The sequence below is a fragment of the Oncorhynchus masou genome, chromosome 13 (assembly GCF_036934945.1).
Source record: "Oncorhynchus masou masou isolate Uvic2021 chromosome 13, UVic_Omas_1.1, whole genome shotgun sequence".
Lineage (NCBI taxonomy): Eukaryota > Metazoa > Chordata > Actinopteri > Salmoniformes > Salmonidae > Oncorhynchus > Oncorhynchus masou.
Window position 1 is genome coordinate 38,690,320 of NC_088224.1, and position 16,937 is coordinate 38,707,256.

The 16,937-nt window shown below is 42.8% G+C and overlaps 1 protein-coding gene across 1 annotated transcript; it reads left to right on the top strand.

Moving 5' to 3' along the window:
• The first annotated feature begins 395 nt into the window (after positions 1-395).
• LOC135551431 (adaptin ear-binding coat-associated protein 1-like) lies at positions 396-11,230 on the top strand. The gene is made up of 8 exons (XM_064982648.1): positions 396-590; positions 1,418-1,518; positions 3,159-3,263; positions 4,810-4,891; positions 5,130-5,238; positions 5,401-5,548; positions 6,987-7,083; positions 7,220-11,230. The coding sequence occupies exons 1-8, from the start codon at positions 496-498 to the stop codon at positions 7,272-7,274; spliced, it is 792 nt and encodes a 263-aa protein (XP_064838720.1). The 5' UTR covers positions 396-495; the 3' UTR covers positions 7,275-11,230.
• Positions 11,231-16,937: the final 5,707 nt, after the last annotated feature.

Below are 16,937 nucleotides of genomic sequence, written 5' to 3' on the forward strand. Positions count from 1 at the left end.
ACTTGACCTGTCTAAAAGAGCACTCCCCCTACTTAATAATCACGAGAACGTTACATTGTTGTCAATAAAATTCAACAACGTGGCAATGATGTAACATTGTCTCTGATGAGACTGAAACAAATACTATGTTTGCTTCTTTGTTTTGTCCACAAATGAACTGATTATTCTTGGGAGTAGTCTTGCCTGTTTCTCATAAAGTATGTGTTTATTGAGCATTTTCTGGGTCTCAAAAGTATACATGAACAGCTGTTTGACATATTTACCAATGCCATCTATTGGGTGCTTACACATCTAGCCTATTATACATCTTATTGGAAGAGGGATGCTGCCTTAAAACATTGGGGGATGTGCGCAGGGTCAATGCACCCATTGATGGAGCACAAACTCCGCTCTGGAATCCCCATCACGTCATCGCCGTATTGTGAGTATTTAGGCCACTCGCAAAAACCGAAAGGAACTATAAATAAGCCACACGTCAATTTAATTTACATCAAGATGTCGACCGAGGGCGAATACGAGTCGATCCTTTGCGTTAAACCCGACGTCAACGTTTATCGAATACCACCGAGGGCTACAAATCGTGGATACAGGTAACATATAAAGGGTTGGCCCATATTTGAGGTGATGGACAAAAAACCGCGGTGCCGGTGGTTCTATCTGTGGTCATAGTGCTGCATCGTGTGTGTGCGCCTATCTGTCTGAGCGCTAAGTGGATGTTAACAGGAGTCGACGTGTGTTTAATATTTGTTTTGCGTAGGCCTACGACTCACTAATTATTCCGCTCCATTGGTAATATTGATGTTACTCTCGCAAAGCTGGCACTATCAGTGCGGATGAATCGACAGTGAATGGGCATGATATGTGTATTTGCGTGTGCTGTTTATCAGCATAGTTTAACCATAAAATGTATTGACAGCAAATGTTATATGGATGTATATTAGGTGATAAATAGCCTGATATCATTGGGCCTATAATACAAGGCTCCCGATCATTCTACACCAGTCCTATTATGATAGTAAAATTGATTACAGAATAGCTCAAATAATGAAACCAATGTATATTAAAGCCATCTAAAGCGAACAGTGCCAGCTGCGAGAGAGAAAGTAGAGTAGTTTCAGCAGACTACTGTATTCAGTCTGGTTATATGTGTGTGGCCCAGTTAACTGTAGGCTAAATGGTTTTAATTGAAATTCACTAAAACCGTACATTATCTGATATGCTATTAATTGGGGTTTGTGATCTTCATAATAGTCTTGCTTCCACCTTCAGGAACTATAAGAACAAGACAATTGTACAGTACTATTTGTTACAAAAGCTGGTCTGAGAACAGTTGGAATAGGCACTGTTTACTGACCTTCAGACCTACTCCCTGTTTTGCCTTGTTATTGGCTACCTCTGACCTGGGTATTTCCTGTAGGGCAGCAGACTGGAAGCTGGAAGTGCCCGATTGGTCAGGGCGCATGCGGATAACGGCAAAGGGGAAAGTGGCCTACATCAAACTGGAAGACAAAGTCTCAGGTGTGAGAGTCATGAAACCGTGTTTGTGTGTGTGTGTGTGTGTGTGTGTGTGTGTGTGTGTGGCACAGGTGCCACTTTGTCCCAACATTGCTCATCAGGGCCCTTTCAATGTACAGTGGGGAGAACAAGTATTTGATACACTGCCGATTTTGCAGGTTTTCCAACTTACAAAGCATGTAGAGGTCTGTAATTGTTTATCATAGGTGCACTTCAACTGTTGGAATAGGCACTGTTTGATTTTTTTAAACAGAAAATCACATAAGTATTTGATCACCTACCAACCAGTAAGAAATCCGTCTCTCACAGACCTGTTAGTTTTTCTTTAAGAATCCCTCTTGTTCTCCACTCATTACCTGTATTAACTGCACCTGTTTGAACTCGTTACCTGTATAAAAGACACCTGTCCACACACTCATCAATCAGACTCCAACCTCTCCACAATGGTCAAGACCAGAGAGTTGTGTAAGGACATCAGGGATAAAATTGTAGACCTGCACAAGGCTGGGATGGGCTACAGGACAATAGGCAAGCAGCTTGGTGAGAAGGCAACAACTGTTGGCGCAATTATTAGAAAATGGAATATGTTCAAGATGACGGTCAATCACCCTCGGTCTGGGGCTTCATGCAAGATCTCACCTCGTGGGGCATCAATGATCATGAGGAAGGTGAGGGATCAGCCCAGAACTACACAGCAGGACCTGGTCAATGACCTGAAGAGAGCTGGGACCACAGTCTCATAGAAAACCATTAGTAACACACTACGCCGTCATGGATTAAAATACTGCAGCGTACGCAAGGTCCCCCTGCTCAAGCCAGCGCATGTCCAGGCCCGTCTGAAGTTTGCCAATGACCATCTGGATGATCCAGAGGAGGAATGGGAGGTCATGTGGTCTGATGAGACAAAAATAGAGCTTTTTTTGTCTAAACTCCACTCGCCGTGTTTGGAGGAAGAAGAAGGATGAGTACAACCCCAAGAACACCATCCCAACCGTGATGCATGGAGGTGGAAACATCATTCTTTGGGGATGCTTTTCTGCAAAGGGGACAGGACGACTGCACCGTATTGAGGGGAGGATGGATGGGGCCATGTATCGTGAGATCTTGGCCAACAATCTCCTTCCCTCAGAAAGAGCATTGAAGATGGGTCGTGGCTGGGTCTTCCAGCATGACAACGACCAAAACACACAGCCAGGGCAACTAAGGAGTGGCTCCGTAAGAGGCATCTCAAGGTCCTGGAGTGAAACCTGAAGGGCCAAAATCCCTGCTGCAGTGTGTGCAAACCTGGTCAAGAACATCAGGAAATGTATAATCTCTGTAATTGCAAACCAAGGTTTCTGTACCAAATATTAAGTTCTGCTTTTCTGATGTATCAAATACTTATGTCATGCAATAAAATGCAAATGAATTACTTAAAAATCATAAAATGTGATTTTCTGGATTTTTGTATTCCGTCTCTCACAGTTGAAGTGTACCTATGCTAAAAATTACAGACCTCTACATGCTTTGTAAGTAGGAAAACCTGCAAAATCGGCAGTGTATCAAATACTTGTTCTCCCCACTGTAGCTAGTAAAATTAACTTCATACAGCATATCTGTGTGGTTTCTTATTATGATTACGTGTTTCTCCTGCCATCCTGCAGGGGAGCTGTTTGCTCAGGCCCCTGTCACAGAGTATCCCGGCATCGCAGTTGAAACCGTAAGCGACTCCAGTCGCTACTTTGTCCTGCGAATACAGGATGACAATGGTGTGTGTATGAGTGAAAAACTCCTCACTGTGCATTCATAGCTATGTCAGCCTTTTACACAAGTCATATAGTGTTATGTCAGCCTCCTTGAACAGGTTTTAGTACTCTCATCAGTCTATGTCAACATATTTTTAGAGTTTGAGTTTGTCAGCTCTCCTAAAATGTAAATTTACTCTACACTTACAGTACCAGTCAAAAGTCTGCACACGCCGACTCATTCGGCGTGTGGGTTTTTCTTTATTTTGACAATTTCTATCATGTAGAATAATAGTGAAGTCTTCAAAAAATATGACATAAAACATATGGAATCATGTAGTAACCAAAAAAGTGTTAAACAAATCAAAAGATATTTTTATATTTGAGATTCTTCAAAGTAGTCAGCCTTTGCCTTGGTGACAGCTTTGCACACTCTTGGCTTTCAACCACCTTCACCTGGAATGCTTTTATTTTATTCTTGAAGGAGTTACCACATATGCTGAGCACTTGTTGGCTGCTTTTCCTGCTGTGGTAGCCATGCTGGTTAAGTGTGCCTTGAATTCTAAATAAATCGCAGACAGTGTCACCAGCAAAGCACCATCACACCTCCTCCATGCTTCACGGTGGGAACAACACATGCAGAGATCATCCGTTCACCTTCTCTGCGTCTCACAAAGACACAGCAGTTGGAACAGAAATTCTCAAATTCGGATTCATCAGACTCAAGGACAGATTTCCACCAGTCTAATGTCCATTGCTTGTGCTTCTTGGCCCAAGCAAGTCTCTTCTTATTATTGGTGTCCTTTCAGTAGTGGTTTCTTTGCAGCAATTCAACCATGAAGGTCTGATTCACGCAGTCTCCTCTGGACAGTTGATGTTGAGATGTGTCTGTTACTTGAACTCTGTGAAACATTTAGTTGGGCTGCAATTTCTGAGGCTGGTAACTCTAATAAACTTATCCTCTGCAGCAAAGATAACTTTGGATCTTCCTTTCCTGTGGCGGTCCTCATGAGATCCAGTTTCATCACGGCACTTGATGTTTTTTTGCGACTGCTCTTGAAGAAACTTTCAAAGTTCTTGAAATGTTCCAGATTGACTGACCTTCATGTCTTAAAGTAATGATGGACTGTCATTTCTATTTGAGCTGTATGGACTTGGTCTTTTACCAACTAGGGCTATCTTCTGTATACCAAATAGGGCTATCTTCTCAAACGCATTAAGGAGGAAAGAAATTCCACAAATTAACTTTTAACAAGGCACACCTGTTAATTGAAAAGCATGAGAGAATGCCAATAGTGGGCAAAGCTGTCATCAAGGCAAAGGGTGGCTACTTTGAAGAATCTCAAATATAAAATATATTTAGATTTGTTTAAACACTTTTTTTGGTTACTACATGATTCCATATGTGTTATTTCATAGTTTTGATGTCTTCGCTATTATTCTACAATGTAGAAAATAGTCAAAATAAAGGAAACCCTGGAATGAGAAGGTGTGTCTAAACTTTTGACTGGCACTGCATGTCAGCTCGATGTCAGTGAACTCATACAGCTATGTCAACCTACTCTCCCAGGCCGCAGTGCGTTTATTGGCGTTGGATTCGCGGACAGAGGGGACTCTTTTGACTTCAACGTGTCTTTGCAGGACCACTTTAAGTAAGTGATGGAAGGGGCCACTCCAGGGACAGTGTGACTGTCAAGGCACTCACACATTGCTGCATCACCATCTCCCACTAATAACAAACACACATACAGTGGTCTGTCTGCAGCAGAAGTAGCCAGCCAAAACAATGTGTCATTGAGTTCGCTTGTTCCAGATGCTGCGGTTTTCAAAACAGCTGATGTTACAGTGCTTTTTCCTGTGTCAGTGCAGTCAATATTGTGTGTGTTACAGGTGGGTGAAACAAGAGAATGAGATCAGCAAAAACCCTCAGGGGGCAGCTTTGGGACCAAAGCTGGACTTGGGATTTAAAGACGGACAAACCATCACCCTTAATATTGGGGTAAAGACCAAGCACAATTGAACTAGATCATTCTTGTAGAAATTGTATAACAAAATCCTAGCCTTTGCCGCTGGGGTCTGTTTGGGCCATTTGGCTTTCCCCCAACACCAATTCCTTCAGAATTCCAATCTTTTTTTCTCTCTCATCCTTTCTCCCTTCAAGCAAGGCAAAAAGAGGGATAAGCCACGCCCACAGGGGGCAGGTGGGCTCGGTCTCCTACCGCCGCCACCAAAAGGAAAGATGGCTCCTCCTCCTTTCTCTGCCTTCTCCAATCACAACACTGTGCCTCAAACAGGAGGCTCAGATACAGGTACACCAGTTAAAACTCTCAATAAAGCCTTGATAAACTTCTCTATAGCTAAATAAAGCTTTGATTGGTAAACTACATGGCCACATTAGTGGATTCGGCTATTTCAGCCACTCCCATTGCTGACAGGTGTATAAAATCGATCACACAGCCATACAATCTCCATAGACAAACATTGGCAGTAGATTGGCCCGCAGTATGACTTTCAAAGTAGCACCTTCAAAGGATGCCACCTTACCAACAAGTCAGTTGGTCAAATTTCTGCCCTGCTATAGAGCTGCCCCAGTCAACTATAAGTGCTATTATTGTGAAGTGGAAACGTCTAGGAGCAACACCGGCTCATCCACGAGGTGGTAAACCACACAAGCTCACAGAACGGGACCGCCGAGTGCTGAACCACGTAGCACATAAAAATTGTCTGTCCTCGGTTGCAACACTCGCTACCGAGTTCCAGACCGCCTCCTGAAAGCAATGTTAGCACAAGAACTGTTCATGGGGAGCTTCGTGAAATGGGTTTCCATGGCCGAGCTGCCACACAAAAGCATAAGATCACCATGCGCAATGCCAAGCGCCGGCTGCAGTGGTTTTAAACTGGACAGAATTGGAGCAGTGGAAAGGCGTTCTCTGGAGTGATGAATCACGCTTCACCATCTGGCAGTCCGACGGATTAATCGGAGTTATAGCGGATGCCAGGAGAACGCTACCTGCCCCAATGCATAGTGGAGGAGTAATAATGATCTGGGGCTGCTTCTCACAGTCCGGGATGGGCCCATTCGTTCCAGTGAAGAGAAATCTCAACGCTACAGCATACAGTAGTATTCTAGACGATTCTGTGCTTCCTACTTTGTGGCAACAGTTTGGGGAAGGCCCTTTTCTGTTTCAGCATGACAATGCCCCCGTGCACAACGTGAGATCCATACGGAAATGGTTTGTTGAAATCGGTGTGGAAGAACTTGACTGGCCTGCACAGAGCCCTGACCTCAACTCCATTGAACACCTTTTGGGATGAATTGGAACACAGACTGCGAGCCAGGCCTAATCGCCCCAACATCAGTGCCCGACCTCACTAATGCTATCGTTGCTCAATGGAAGCAAGTCTCCACAGCAATGTTCCAACATCTAGTGTGAAGCCTTCCCAGAAGAGTGGAGGCTGTTATAGCAGACAAAATCCATATTAATGCCCATGATTTTGAAATGAGATGTCTGACGAGCATGTAGTGTCCCTGGAGTATAGCTTTTGGCCGTGTAGTGTAGCTTTGATTGTTAATATTCTCTCTCTGTCTCTCTCTGTCGTGTGTCTCTCTCTCAATTCAAAGGGGCTTTATTGGCATGGAAAACATGTTACCATTGTTTATTTCACTTGCTTTGGCAATCACAAATGAACATAAACACAAACATTTCCGAAGTTTCTCTCTCTCTCTCTCTCTCTCTCTCTCTCTAGGCTGTTTGCTAGATCTGGACAGTAGTAACTCCAATACTGTGGTCCAATCATCCAACCCCAGCAGTGATCTTTGGGGAGACTTCTCCTCTCCTGCAAGGTAACTTGTTAGAACTGTCTGTGACGGAGCATATTTGAGCTTTTTTGTCTTGTTATGCTATGACATACTGATATACTGTCATACCAGCATTGCTGTGAGTCAATCAGACTGTATAAAATAGTCTCTTTGTCTTCAGTTCGCTCCCTCCAACATCGCGACAAGAGCACACGCCGAATTGGGGCCAGTTTTGAGTCCACATCATCGCCTTTCTCATTGGTCTCCACCGCTGAACGCAACGCCTCCCTCCGTCGCTACAAACACAGTCAAAGCAAACTTTCCAAGAGACGAAGAACACCATGTACGTCTAGAAAGTCTTCATCAAATCTAAGAATGGACGTACACTACAATCTCCTCCCAAAGTAACAAAAAGAAGATTAATAAAGTAATATTCGGGATAATAATGCAAATATTCAATATTTGGTCATATGAGCGTTATGGTAGGTTTGCAATATATCCTAAGGGCTATGATGATAGGATCTTCAGTAGCAGCAATTTTACAGTAGTGTTTTTTTACCCGGCAACCTCTTGTTAATGTTTACCTAAACATCCCTACATACTTGATTTTTAGAGAGGGGAACCCATAGGGAATGACAATCTTTCCCATAGGGTTTTCCTCTGATCATAATAGGGAACAGCATTCGTAGTAAATAATTGTGAAAAGGAATGGCTCAGACACCCGCCCAATTCTTTTCCCGCCCCCGTTCTCCTCAGTGTGCAATCGTTCACTCCCCCTCAATGATTTTAAAGCATTGGATGAGCGTATGCATTGGCTAGAGGGAATCGATCATATTCCTTATGATTGCATGCAAACTATAGGCTTTTTTTGGGAGAAGGGGGAGAAAGGGAATCGGGCTCATATTGATGAACTTATCTGTTTCCATTGTACTGACTGCCTCACACTTGGCCTGTTTTAAAGAGGGAAGAGCATGTATTCTTGTTAACTTTGCTGCAGAGGACTTGACACAGCCCTCTACAGTCCATTTGTAAGTAGGTAGTTGTGATGTAGTGTACATTGGATGAAAATGGGTGAAAATCCCTACTTGTAATGAAAAGAACATACAGTTGAAGTCAGATGTTTACATACACCTTAGCCAAATACATTTGACTAAGTTTTTCACAATTCCTGACATTTACTCCTTAAAAATTCCCTGTCTTAGGTCAGTTAGGATCACCACTTTATTTGAAGAATGTGAAATGTCAGAATAATAGTAGAGAAGGATTTATTTCAGCTTTCATCACATTCCCAGTGGGTCAGAGGTTTACATACTCAATTAGTATTTGGTTTTGTTGCCTTTAAAGTTTTTTACTTGGGTCAAACGTTTCGGGTAGCTTTCCACAAGCTTCCCACAATAAGTTGGGTGAATTTTGGCCCATTCTTCTTGACAGAGCTACAGTAACTGAGTCAAGTTTGCAGGCCTCCTTGCTTGCACACACTTTTTCAGTTCTGCCCACATATTTTCTATAGGATTGATGTCAGGGCTTTGTGATGGCCATTTGTGATGGCCACTCCAATACCTTGACTTTGTTGTCCTTAAGCCATTTTGCCACAACTTTGGAAGTGTGCTTGGGGTCATTGTCCATTTGGAAGAACCATTTGCAACCAAGCTTTAACTTCCTGACTGATATCTTGAGGTGTTGCTTCAATATATCCACATAATTTTATTTCGTCATGATGCCATCTATTTTGTGAAGTGCACCAGTCCCTTCTGCAGCAAAGCACCCCCACAACATGATGCTGCCACCACCATTCTTCACAGTTGGGATGGTGTTCTTTGGCTTGCAAGCCTCCCCCTTTTTCCTCCAAACATAACAATGGTTTCATCAGAGCAGAGGACATTTCTCCAAAAAAATACAATCTTTGTCCCCATGTGCAGTTGCAAACAGTAGTCTGGCTTTTTTATGGCGGTTTTGGAGCAGTGGCTTCTTCCTTGCTGATCGGCCTTTCAGGTTATGTCAATATAGGACTCGTTTTACTGTGGATATAGACACTTTTGTACCTGTTTCCACCAGCATCTTCACAAGGTCCTTTGCTGTTGTTCTGGGATTGATTTGCACTTTTCGCGCCAAAGTACGTTCATTTCTAGGAGACAGAATGTGTCTCCTTCCTGAGTGGTATAACAGTTGCGTGATCCCATGGTGTTTATACTTGCGTACTATTGTTGGTACAGATGAACGTGGTACCTTCAGGCATTTGGAAATTGTTCCCAAGGATGAACCAGACTTGTGGAGGTCTACAATTCTTTTTCTGAGGTCTTGGCTGATTTCTTTTGATTTTCCCATGATGTCAAGCAAAGAAGCACTTGAAATGTCAAGGTAGGCCTTGAAATCCATCCACAGGTTCACCTCAAATTGACTCAAATGATGTCAATTAGCCTATCAGAAGCTTCTAAAGCCATGACGACATAATTTTCAGTAATTTTCCAAGCTGTTTAAAGGCACAGTCAAATTAGTGTATGTAAACGTCTGACCCACTGGAATTGTGATACAGTGAATTATAAGTGAAATAATCTGTCTGTAAACAATTGTTGGAAAAATGACTTGTGTCACGCACAAAGTAGATGTCCTAACTGACTTGCCAAAACTATAGTTTGTTAACAAGAAATTTGTGGAGTTGAAAAACAAGTTTTAATGACTCCAACCTAAGTGTATGTGAACTTCCGACTTCAACTGTAGGTGTAAAACTAATGATATTCGCAAAAGTGCTTTTCAATGTTTAATTTGTATGAGTTTTAAAGAAGTAGCCTGGGATGCCAGATCTGTGTCCGCCTACTCCTCCAATCTGGCAACCAGGCTGTGAAGTGATGATTGTCAAACACAGAGTAATATGAATGTGTAACAACTGCAACTATTGTTGTCGAGGATGTGCTGTGGTACATCGATGAACTCTGTTGTGATTGAATAAGTTGCCTCGTGTCAAAAGTGTTTGTTTACCTTCCCCAGAACACGGTTTCAGATGGCTCTGTCATTCCACAGCTACTGTAATTTCACCAGACGCGTAATTATGGTTTATTGCCTCAGTCGTCATTACTCATGACGTCTGAAAGTGGCAATAAAAACCTTCAACGGGAGTCGTGCGTCTTTGTGCCTTCATATAGATGATGCATGGTAGAAAAGGTTAGACTTTGATGAAGAGGGTCAAAAAACTAAAGTAATTGCGTTAGTCATTTTTTTTTTGTATTTTGTATTTTGTCATTTCCGCTCTTCATGAGAGTGTAGACAGTGTTTTGCCTTTTATGTATGTCAACGTTGTTCAAAAAACGTCTTTCAAAAATACAAAAGACATTCCAAAAATTAGGACATTAAAATTTGGAAGTTTGACATTTACATGAAGTGTAAATAGTTAGTGTAACTCTCAACTTCTACCACTAGGGGGACAGCCCAACGCTGACCACCACGGAGCCACTTTCAACTGCTTTGTACATGCTCTGCTTTTTAACCTGCCACCCCAGCCTCAGTAGATCTACTCACACCTACATACTGTACCAGGGACTTGAAGGCAAACACTGGCAGACGCCGATCCCCACGTAAAACTACCTGACATTATCTGAAGCACGAGGTTGATAAGTTAACAGACCCGACACATTCGTCACAAATACCAAGTTGATACAACCGGGTCAGGGGGACATGGGCAAAGGGGACATAACGTGAAGAACACCGTGGACAGACAGATAAGACTGACACGAGCCAGGCAGAGGCAGGAAGTAAATGAAGAGAGCGAGTGTGAGAGCGAGAGAGAGAGAGAGAGAGAAGTGGTAGAGAGAAAGGGGGTCAGCGTGACTCCATGACTGGCTGTCATTTAGCAGATGCTCTTATCCAGAGAAACTTTAAGGAGCAATTAGGGTTAAGTGCCTTGCTCAAGGGCACAGCGACAGATTTTTCACCTAGATGGCTCCGGGATTATGTTTATAGTTTGACCATTTTTAAATCTCAAAATATGATGTTTGAAAGTTAGATTTGTATTTTGTTGTTTCGCCTGTTCATTCAAATGATGACAATGTTTTACCTTCAAGGTGTGGGCTGTATGTCAAAGGTGTTAGTAAACATGGCTTCCCAAAATAAAGGACAATAATGAGGACATTTAATATTTAAAGTTGTACATTTTACGTTCCTATATCCCTTGACAGGGGAAAAGTATGTCAAACCAGCGAGCTTTCGGTTCCTGGCCCAATGCTCTTAACCGCTAGGCTACCTGCTGCCTTGATGTGACCCAGGCAGAGGGGTGGGCATCCTCTCTCCATGGCTGGTCGCTTTTAGCTGACAGAGCAAACAATAGACAGATATGGATGGATAACACGACTAATGAGAGAGATAGAAAAAGGAGAACAGGTACATTCTTCCACTGACCCTCATCCATCTGTCTCCATTCCCCCACCCGTCCCTGGAGATTGTTCCCACTGATCAATTGGCAACATGTGGCTCATACACATGTGCTCCCAGTTCTAAGGAATGGGGCTTGCTATGCTATTAGTCGGTCAATGCTTTGAAGATAACATATTCTGAAAATACCAAGTGGGTCTGGATGCTCAGTGTCAAATATCTGTACATTTTTCACATTTCAAGGGATAATTCAGCCAAATTGGAAATGTAGCATATTTGTTAACTTTGTCCACTGTCTGTATGCACAAGAAATGACTGCAATCCATACTTTGGTTTTGTTCAACTTGCCACTGCCACCAATAGCTGATATTAGCATTTTGTAACCAAAAGCCCCCACTGGCTGATATTAGCATTTTGTAACCAAAATCCCCCAATGGCTGATATTAGTGTTTTGTAACCAAAAGCCATGTAAGTCCATGTTCCCCAGTTAGCATGCTTTACAGTTCATGCACAAATCATCAAAAAGTCACTTAATTTGAATTGAACAGTCCCCTTCAACGATTTATTTGGACATCAAATTTGAAGCATGCTAACTGGGGACTTATGCTTTTATTTTATTTTATTTCACCTTTATTTAACCAGGTAGGCTAGTTGAGAACAAGTTCTTATTTACAACTGCGACCTGGCCAAGATAAAGCATAGCAGTGTGAACAGACAACACAGAGTTACACATGGAGTAAACAATTAACAAGTCAATAACACAGTAGAAAAAAGGGGAGTCTATATACAATGTGTGCAAAAGGCATGAGGAGGTAGGCAAATAATTACAATATTGCAGATTAACACTGGAATGATAAATGATCATGTACAGGTAGAGATATTGGTGTGCAAAAGAGCAGAAAAGTAAATAAATAAAAACTGTGGGGATGAGGTAGGTGAAAATGGGTGGGCTATTTACCAATATATTATGTACAGCTGCAGCGATCGGTTAGCTGCTCAGATAGCTGATGTTTGAAGTTGGTGAGGGAGATAAAGGTCTCCAACTTCAGCGATTTTTGCAATTTGTTCCAGTCACAGGCAGCAGAGTACTGGAACGAAAGGCAGCCGAATGAGGTGTTGGCTTTAGGGATGATCAGTGAGATACACCTGCTGGAGCGCGTGCTACGGATGGGTGTTGCCAACGTGACCAGTGAACTGAGATAAGGCGGAGCTTTACCTAGCATGGCCTTGTAGACGACCTGGAGCCAGTGGGTCTTGCGACGAATATGTAGCGAGGGCCAGCCGACTAGAGCATACAAGTCGCAGTGGTGGGTAGTATAAGGTGCTTTAGTGACAAAACGGATGGCACTGTGATAAACTGCATCCAGTTTGCTGAGAAGAGTGTTGGAAGCAATTTTGTAGATGACGTCGCCGAAGTCGAGGATCGGTAGTATAGTCAGTTTTACTAGGGTAAGCTTGGCAGCGTGAGTGAAGGAGGCTTTGTTACGGAATAGAAAGCCGACTCTTGATTTGATTTTTGATTGGAGATGTTTGATATGGGTCTGGAAGGAGAGTTTGTCTCTAGCCAGACACCTAGGTACTTATAGGTGTCCACATATTCAAGGCTGACCTACATTATAAAGTTGTAATGTTAGTGGTTGGTGGCAGTGGTTCGTTGTGACAGAGCATATTGCCCTCTTAAAACACAATTCCACTTACCTAGGTCATAGTCTATTTCTCAAAACAGTTTTGGGATGAATGTGCGGTATTTTGCTTTAGGCATTTGATTTAGGTGTTTTCAGAGCCCCATTTATTCTGAGAATATCTTTGAAACACATTTGACACACATTATAAAAGTCTCTTTCAGGAGGACGTGACTCTGCGTAGCATTTTTTGAAAAGTAGCTTTATTACGTCATCCTTTTATTTCAAATTATATTTGAGAGTTTCTGCATTTGTATACAAGTGTAAAGGACATCACGTTACTTGCCTAGCGAGTACCACTTCCTCCTTATTTGGCCCATACCTGGCACAAACTCTGGACTTCTGCCTTGCTAGGACACATGACCACCCTCTTGAAGTGTCTTAGCAATCGGCACCACTCGAATAGCTAGCTATTCCCGAGTGCAAGTGGGGCCACTTCAGGCTGAGGACTACGTTTCACGCTTCCCCATGTGCCACACAAGCACATGAGATTCTAGTTCTGATTCCAATTCTCTCTTCTCCTCCATCCATCATTTTTGAAGTTGGCTCACAAACACAGGTCTGGTCGAAGGCAGTCGGTGGTTCAGGTATCAGGCCACAGAGTGCCGGGCTGCACTAGTCTTGTGCTAGGCCCATTAACAGGCTTGTAGTTACTGGATGCTAATATTAACTTGCCCATGAGAGGCTGACGCCTTATGTGTCTTGGAAAATTGTATGTCAACATTTCATACATGTCTATTAATGAAACTCTGAGCCAAAAAACGAGTCCGATCGGTTTTAATTTAGTTCGCATGGGATCTGATGTTGTGGCCACAAGAAAATACATTTTCAATGTACCTAAAAATGCATTTCTTTCTCGCACCTCCCCCCTCTCACTCTGACACACACATAATTCAGCATACTTTTACAAGCACACACCATTAATGACTCCGTATCAGGTGAAATGTCAGGAGTGCGCCGCGGTTGGAATAGTGTATTGGAGCTGTGCAGCGATCCTTCTCGACCCCCCCCCCTCCAACCCAGCCCCCTCTCCTTCTCACATGTAATACCCTAATTAAACTGACAAGCCGTTAACGAGACATTATTAACGGGTTTAACAAGTTTTGGCCAAGTGGGTTATAACCTGGTGCTGTTAGCCTGCCAGATGATGACTATTTCATCCGTCCATATATATTGGTTACTGGCTGGTGCACCTTTTCTGACGCCATTTTGGCCCCTTGTTTTGCTCCAAAACCCGGGGTTTTCACACTTGGATTCACGCAAAGGACAACCCATGTAGGGTGACCTACATAGCGTTCATTTTACACATAAGATTACCCATCTGGGCTGCACTGTGGTGATTTTTAGGACTATCGGGCATTGGGGGCTTCAACCTCAGTGTTTTACAAGGGGATCAGGTGTTGTGGCCCAGAACTTAACACTTGCATTTACATGGACCTTTTTGCCATTAAGCAGACGTTTCTATCCAAAGCAACTTACAGTAAGTGCATTCATCTGAAGATAGCTAGGGGATACAAACCACATATCACAGCTGTAGTAAGTACATTTTCCCTCCAATACGGAAGTAATCCGCAAAGTCAGTCAGCTCGTAGGAAATTGACAACTGCATAAAAAAGACTTATTAGAGATGCTCTTTGAAGAGGTAGGGTTTCAGTTGTATTCAGAAGACGGGCATGGCCTCTGCTGTCCTAGTTTCAGGGAGAAGCTCCACCATTGAAGAGCTTTGACTGGTCTGAGTGGGAGCTGACCCCCGTAGGGGTGGCACGACCAAGAGACTAGAGGTGGTAGAACGGAGTGCTCAGGCTGAGGTGTTGGGTTTGAGCATAACCTGAAGGTAGGGAGGGGAGGTTCTTGCTGCTCCATAGGCAAGTATCATGGTCTTGTAGTGCAGTGGTTCCCAAACTTTTTATAGTCCCGTACCGCTTTAAACATTCAACCTCCAGCTGTGTACCGCCTCCAGCACCAGGGTCAGCGCACTCTCAAATGTTGTTTTTTGCCATCATTGTAAGTCTGCCACACACACACACTATACGATACATTTATTAAACGTAAGAATGAGTGTGCGTTCTTGTCACAATCCGGCTCGTGGGAAGTGACAAAGAGCTCTTATAGGACCATGGCACAAATAATAATATAAAAATATTCTTTATTTAACCATCTTACGTATAAAACCTTTTGGTTCGTAAATTGTGAATAACCACAGGTTCATGAGAAGGGTGTGCTTGAAAGGAGGCACATAACTCTGCAATGTTGGGTTGTATTGGAGAGAGTCTCAGTCTTAAATCATTTTCAGTCTCTGCCTGTATTTATTTTTAATGCTAGTGAGGGCTGAGAATCCACTCTCACATAGGTACGGTGTTGCTAAGGGCAACAGCGTGATTTGCCGAGGCAAGATAATCTGAGTGCTGCCCAATCCAGAAATCTGGCAGTGGCTTCTGATTAAATTCAATTTTCACAGAACCGCTTGTTGCAATTTCGATGAGGCTCTCTTGTTCAGATATTGGTAAGTGGACTGGAGGCAGGGCATGAAAGGGGTAATGAATCCAGTTGTTTGTGTCATCCGTTTTGGGAAAGTACCTGCGCAATCGTGCACCCAACTCACTCAGGTGCTTCGCTATTTCACATCTGACATTGTCCGTAAGCTTGAGTTCATTTGCACATAAAAAAATCATACAATGATGGAAAGACCTGTATTTTGTCCTTGTTAATGCAGAAAGATAAGAGCTCCAACTTATTAATCATAGCCTCAATTTTGTCCCGCACATTGAATATAGTTGCGGAGAGTCCCTGTAATCCTAGATTCAGAACTTTCAGGCGAGAAGAAACATTACCCAGATAGGCCAGTCGTGTGAGAAACTCGTCATCATGCAAGTGTTCAGACAAGAGAAAATTATGGTCAGTAAAGAAAACTTTAAGCTCTTCTCTCAATTCAAAACAACGTGTCAATACTTTGCCCCTTGATAACCAGCGTACTTCTGTATGTTGTAAAAGCGTTACATGATCGCTGCCCATATCATTGCATTGTGCAGAAAATACACAAGAGTTCAGGGGCCTTGCTGTAACAAAGTTAACCATTTTCACTGTAGTATCCAAAACGTCTTTCAAGCTGTAGTGTCCAAAACATCTTTCAAGCTGTCAGGCATTCCCTTGGCAGCAAGGGCCTCTTGGTGGATGCTGCAGTGTACCCAAGTGGTGTCGGGAGCAACTGCTTGCACACGCGTTACCACTCCACTATGTCTCCCTATCGTGGCTTTTGTGCCATCAGTACAAATACCAACATGAGCAGCAGCTACATTTGACTACATACGGACCGTTAGTGGAATTCCCGTGTGAGTGTAACGGTTAATGTGATTGGATGTTAATTATTTGACTAGGCTACCTGTATTTGACAAAGTGGTTTAATTTTATTTTTGGCAGTGAAACGAGGCTACTCGGGCAAGAAAAAAACCTACCCAAATGTATAAGCCCCGTTGGAAAATATAAATGTTCTGTTTGAAAATTTCAAGATTTTTTTTTTCAAAATAAAAAATACATTCTTCAGTTTGTAGTGGATGTGTTCTTCGACTGGATGCCAGTGGAGTGTGCTGAGGAGCAGGGTGACATGTGAGGACTTGGGAAGGTTGATCATGAAATCAGTTGTTTGTAAGGACCAGCTGGTGGTCTTTGGGATGTACTGTACTTGCTCTGAGTCAAGATCACTCAAACCCATAGCTGTTGAATTTCTGTACTGATATCTAATTTGAGAAAGTGGTAAATATTGCACAACGATTTTGCCCCAATCATTTGGAACAATAAAAAGAACTCAAGCTATTACTCAAGCTAACTAAATTGATGAGTGGACACACACTCTAGCAC